General features: G+C 55.8%; 1 protein-coding gene across 7 annotated transcripts in view; it reads left to right on the forward strand.

Moving 5' to 3' along the window:
• INPP5K (inositol polyphosphate-5-phosphatase K) overlaps positions 1 to 6,000 on the forward strand; it is a 32,079-nt gene that overhangs the window by 19,010 nt on the left and 7,069 nt on the right. For 4 of the 7 annotated variants that reach the window (XM_008592880.1, XM_008592893.1, XM_008592915.1 and 1 more), the window contains 4 exons: positions 522 to 659; positions 924 to 1,007; positions 1,147 to 1,251; positions 1,438 to 3,599. In XM_008592880.1, coding sequence (XP_008591102.1) covers positions 522 to 659; positions 924 to 1,007; positions 1,147 to 1,251; positions 1,438 to 1,497 — 387 coding nt within the window. In that variant the 3' untranslated portion in view covers positions 1,498 to 3,599. Of the gene's footprint in view, positions 1 to 521; positions 660 to 923; positions 1,023 to 1,146; positions 1,252 to 1,437; positions 3,600 to 6,000 lie in introns of those variants that run through there. The other 3 variants (XR_552062.1, XM_008592888.1, XM_008592902.1) reach the window with 3 other exon arrangements.

The following is a 6,000-nucleotide window of genomic DNA, read 5'->3' on the forward strand; positions in this document are numbered from 1 at the left end:
GCCATCTAATGACCAAGGCAGTGTTTACCTCCTTCAAGCTGCTGGGTGCTCCTTCAGCCTTCACGTGTTCATACTGGTTTCTCTGTCCTTACACCACTGTGCCCTTCCACATTCTTACAGCTGTTCTCACCAGAGCATCCCCCTCACAAAATTGGATTTGGGACTTTGGGTGAGAAACCCTGGAGGCCTGAGAGCAACTGCCTGGCTTCTTTCTTAAACCTCTCAGCAACTTGCCCATTCTCCCCCATTCCTCACCCCCCAGCACTTGGCTCCTTATGTTACCCAGCTGGCTCTCAGCCCCATTCTCCCTGGCAGGGTCAGCCACTCCCCTGACAGGCCTTTGGCCCTTTCTCTTCCCCTCTAGCCAGCCAGGACAGCATAGTGGAGTTCTGTGCACACACCCCTCCCCACCTTGGGTGCCTCTCTTCCCCCCACTGTGCTGGGGGGAGCAGCCAGGAACAGTTGCCTCAGGACAGAATGATGCTCTGGGATTTCAATTCCCTTCCCACCCCTGTGTGTAGCTGAAGCCATTGGTATCTGCCCCGCTGATCACCCTGATACCTGAGGACCTGTGGACCATGGAGAACAACATGTTGATCAGCTACTCCTCAGCCCCAGATTTCCTCAGCAGCCCCTGGGACTGGATTGGACTGTACAAGGTGATGTGGTGGGCAAGGCTGGGAATCCACCAGGAACAGCCTGGTTTATCCCTCCTGAGGGCTCACAAGAGCTGGGCAGAGACACTGAAGAGCTCACCCTTGTCCACTCCAGGGATTCTTTCCGACCTAGGAACTGGCACTGAAGGGAGGGGGACGTACAGTGTGATGGCCAGCACCAGCAGTGAGACTATCCTTTCCTTAGGACTTGCTCTAAGGTCCTCTGTCCTCCCTGACCACTGACTGCCCTATTCCCCCCTCCCACAGGTGGGGCTGCGCCATATTAATGACTATGTGTCCTATGTCTGGGTCGGGGACAACCAGGTCTCCTCCAGTGACAGCCTGAACCAGGTACATCTCTAGCAGGTGGGCTTCCATGAGCACTCCTCTGTCTTCTGGAAGGAACAGAGTGCTGGACTATTGTTGCTGAGAGCTGGGTAGGGCCCAGAGCTGTAGAGCTGACCCCATTCCTGTCCATTTTCTTCTCCAGGTATACATCGATATCAGCAATATCCCTGAGACTGAGGATCAGTTTCTTCTCTGTTATTATAGCAACAATCTGCATTCTGTGGTGGGGATAAGCAGACCCTTCCAGGTAAGGGATGCTGGTGGGGTAAGGGGGAGGGTTTCACAGAGGATATGAGCCCACCGTTCCCTGAAGCCACAGGCCTAGGAGCTGAGCCATACCCATGGAACCACATCAGCTGTGGAATGAGAGTGATGGAAAGGCATGGAAGAAGGCCTGCTCTTCCCCCTTCTGCCACCTGTTTTATTCCTGCAGATCCCGCCTTGCTCCTTTTTGAGGGAGGACCCACTGGGTGAAGCCCAACCACAGATCTGAGCTATGATGGGAGTGAATCCAGGGCAGAGGCCAGAACTGGCAGCCAGCTCTGCTTTACCACTGCCAGGTGTGCTGGGGCCCAGCCCACTCCCCTGCGGAGGCAGCCAAATACCCTTCATGTACCCACCTCCTAGAGTGAGCTCTAGCCAGACTCTTTTGTTCTTTTCAGTCCAGATTTCTGGAATTGGCCACTTAAATTCAGGTTGTTGTTGCTGCTATGTGGGTGAAATCAGCTAGTTTGTCAACAGTGAAGACTTGGGGACAGTCCACCAGATGTGGAAGGACCCTCCAGCCTGCATGTCATTTCTTGATTCCCCCCCACACATCCTTCCAGTCCCGCCCAAGCAGTCCTGCCAGGCACATGCCCCATCTGGCACAGGCCTGCATTCTTGTCACGCCATCCTGGGCCTCAGGCTGCCTGGGAGGGGGAGATGCTCACATTTGTACAGGCTCCATAGACTGGTTGGCACAAACAGCATTGAGTTCCAGGAGATTTGGCATCTCATAGCTTGTTCCCATAAGGAATAAGCAGAGGGTCTGGGATCCCTGCTTTCAACAGAAGCAGTATGACTAAGTGGGTGGCATGAAGGGGTCCCTCTACCCAGGCTCTTATGTAGTGGTTGTGAGCAGGTTAATGAGGGTCTTTCTGCCAGCACAACCTTCCCCCAATCCCCTGCATAAGTCTGACCCAGGAAGTTCCAGGGCCTGAGCAGAGAGAATTGGAAACAACCCAGGTTAGCTTCTGCTAGTGGGTCAGGCCCCATGCCTCCAATCTGCCTTCTTAGAAGGGTTGACAGGTGGCAGAAGAGCTGCAGCCACAGACTTTTCCAGGAGGTTCTTGCCAGATCAAGCTCATCTAACCCAACATTATCTGGAGTCACTGGCCAGAAACTGCTCCTCTCTCTGGATCCCCCAGGACCCAGAAGTTAGGGCAGTCGGAAAGGAGAGCCAGGATCAAGACATTTTGGAAAATTTGGCCCTGGGGGTCTTCAGGGAGCACCCTCCAGACACTGTGCGGATACTGCCTGTCCCCACTCTAGACACTCACCTCCTGCCAGTGGTGACTCAATGGCCTTTCTCCCAGGAGAAGACACCTCAGGAAGCCTGCTCAGTGATTGTCATGCCCATCCTATGACCTGAGACTGAGAGTCACTCCAATTGCTCTATGTTCTACACTCCACTCTGGAGCCATGTATATCAAGAACTGTCTGTCCCCTTGGCTTCTAGCAGGCTGTGGCTACCTGTGTTCTGTGTCTGTTACATTGGAGGATAATTAGAAATATTGCTTTTATACTTGTGTATGGTTCTTTGATGATGGGGGTGAGGGAGGCACATGGTGATGAGCCCAGAACTCCTTGCTAGACTCCAGGGACAAGGGCCCTCTAGATCCAGACTAGACTTTCGGTGTCAGGTTGGCAGATGTGGCCAGGATGGGACTAGGATGGGTTTCTGCAATGGTGACCCTCTGGATCTCTCGCCCAGGTGGGGCATGCCGTCTATGCTGTTGGGTGCTTAGTTTACTCTGCTGCTAAGTAGAATGGATTTCTTGCAACTGACAACCCTTGGAAAAGGTGCTTACTGTGCTCTTAGTGTCCACCCCTCCTCACCCACCACTCCCTCAAACCCTAGTCTTGTGCCTTGTTACTGGGTTAAGCTGTCCAAAGTGTCACCATCTTTTCTCTCTGTCCCACTTCTCCCCAGATCCTTTCTGCTAAGTTTTCTCCCATGGTATCCGATCCCTTCCCCCAACACACACACCTAGGGAGATGTGAACCCCCTCACTTGCCTACCTTGTTCCTTCTCACATGCACAGCCATCATGGGTGCTCCCAAATAGCACCCTTCATCTGGCAGACAGAGAAAACAAAAGTGGTGTGATCCCTCCAAAGTTACACAAACAGCTGTGGTGTCATGCAGGACCAGAAATGCAGGAATAGTCTGGAGACCTGGGTTTGATTCAGAGTTCGAACCTCCCCAACATACAAAGGAGTCTCAGTTGTCTGTAACGTACAAATCTTGTACCTATTCACAAGATTACTGTGAGAGAACAATTTCAAAAAACTAATAAAGCACTATGCCCACCTCCCCATTCCGATTAATGTAGCCCTGTTGCTGAATCTTTCTTGGGTCTTTCAACTCCAGGGGTCCCCCTGTTTCTCCTCCACATGCTTACCTCTCCCCTTCCTGCACTCAAGTCTTCACACACCCCTGCCCCTGCCTCTGTTGCAGGGCCCCTCCTCGCCTGGGAGGGGTGAGTCCAGCAGTGACTGAGAGGCGGAAAGGGGAAGGGGGAGTGCTCTCCCTCCTCTTGGCCCCAGTCAGGATATGGCCGCTCTGGGCCCACCCTTGACCCGCTGCATGGAAACAGGAAATATGTGAGACTTGGTGTGCACTGCTCTCTGCGCCTGACTCCACAGCTGATAAGGGCCATTGTGTGGCCACAAGGGATGAGCCTGCCCTGGATAGATGTGCTTCCCGGAGGAAGGAAGGAAGCTTTGCTGGCCTTTCCTGGGCGGGGGAAGCTGTAAGGAGGAAAGGGAAGGGTACCTGGGGGGAAGGTCCCTGCCTATGGGCTATCAATGCCAGCGCAGGCCCGCTGGACTCCAGCCCCTCCCGTGCCAGCCTCTCCCTCTGGAAAGGTCTGTTTCCCCCATCCACTTCCCTGTTCTCACTTCCTATAAGGAATGGCTGGAGACTAGAGGGCTCAGTTCCAGGCCAGGAAAGTGTCAGCTATGATTTACCAACAATAAAGATAGAAAACCAGGAACATTAGGGGTGAGGGGCAACAGGGGGTACTGTTGAAAAGAAGCAAACAGTGAGAAATTGCCCACACCCAAAGTACCCAGGCACTAACCTTCTGAGTGTTTGAGACTCCATGTAGGATGGGACTCCTCACAGTGTCCTCCTGTGTCTCCTGACAACCCCCTCTGCCCACCATGGCCAGCCCTTAGCAGCACTGGCCTCTAAAATTCCATGGGCTCACCTGCTGCTGTGGGAGGCAGCCAAGCTGGGGGGATGGCAGGGGGGTCAGTGCCTATTGTGGGATCCTGTTGGCTTAGGAGAGAATGTGCTCTCTGCTTTGGGCTCCTCTGCTGATACGAGAGAGTGGGCGGTGGGAGAGACCTAGTCATAGAGCTGCTCTGGGGAAAGGCCTCCTACCCTTTGACCTGGAGTCCAGGGTCCCCCATGGGTGACTGCATCAGTTACTCTGGTTACCTGGGACAACAGGCATTTCCTCCATCCCTCAGCCCCTCCTCTTCCTGCCCCAACCCTCTGGGCCAAGAGGCCTCCCAATCAGACCTGGACTGCTCCAGCTGTGTCCTGAGGAGCTGGACTGGTCACATCCCCTGGGGCTGGAGTTGAAGCAAAACCAAGTGGCCATCTCGGCATTAGCCCATAGATTCCTGGTTCCTGGATCGGCCAGAGCCAGTGGGTGGGCAGGCAGCTTTCGCTCAGAGGTCCCAGTGCTCAGTGCTCAGCAAGCTGGCTCCCTACAGGCGGAATGGCACTGCAAGTGGAGCTGATACCCACCGGGGAGATCATCCGCGTGGTTCATCCCCACAAGTCCTGCAAGCTTGTAAGCTGGGATGCTCTGGGCTGGGAGGAAGGATGGCAGTGTCTCCGCAGGACCTGGCAACCCCCTTTCAAGCAAACCCCTCCAGAAAGAAGTGAAGAATGGCGGTGGTGGGGAGGGGTTCCTGATCCATGGTGGGGCAGGAACCGATTGGACAAGAAGAGGTAGGAGAAAGGAAGGGGTAAGGGTTTAAGGGCAACTAGAAGCGGGATTCTTCAAAGCAGAGGTCTGGGTTTGAGTCTCTGCTCCAGCTCCCTGAACTTCAGTGGTCTGGGCTATGAACTGGGTGTAACAAGCAGGTGACAGGGCTGCTCTGAGGACAGAGGACTAGTGCATGCAGACCTCCAGGCGCATAGCACATGCTCGGTTAATGCCTCTCTTTTCCCATATGGCCCGCGAAACTGGGACTATCCGACTCAGAGCAGTAGCCTGGCGGGGGAGGTGGGTAGAGGAAGAGAGGTAGTTAGAAATGGGGAAGAACTACCCTGGCCTGGCACGCAGGGGAGGGTCTGGTTTGCTCTGGGGATGCATAGGGGGAGAACTCCATGAGACGCACCCACCCACCCAGCGCTGCAGTGTGTGGGTCTGGTCTTCGGCTGGAGGAAGGTGTGCGCGCGCGAGTGTGTGTGTGTGACTGTCATGTGCCTCATCCCAGGAGCCAGTTGAGGAGTGTGCGGCACCCAGTATTGGCGAAGGCGGGCTGGGGCCAGGGCCTGGGCCGGTTGGGACGGGGCGGGGCCGGAGAGAACGCGCGCGCGCGCGCCCGGGTCTGGGCCCTGCCCGGGATGACGACAGGCGGCGGTCCGGCCCCTGGCTGGGCCTGGGCGGGGAGAGCGTGCCGGGGCCGCCGACTCCCGAGCGGGCCACACCGCCCAACCCAGCCCCCGCCCGCGCGCCCGCAGAGCCGAGCCGGTGGGGAGGAGGGGCACC

The sequence above is a fragment of the Galeopterus variegatus genome, unplaced genomic scaffold (assembly GCF_000696425.1).
Source record: "Galeopterus variegatus unplaced genomic scaffold, G_variegatus-3.0.2 Scaffold155, whole genome shotgun sequence".
In the NCBI taxonomy this organism is placed as follows: domain Eukaryota; kingdom Metazoa; phylum Chordata; class Mammalia; order Dermoptera; family Cynocephalidae; genus Galeopterus; species Galeopterus variegatus.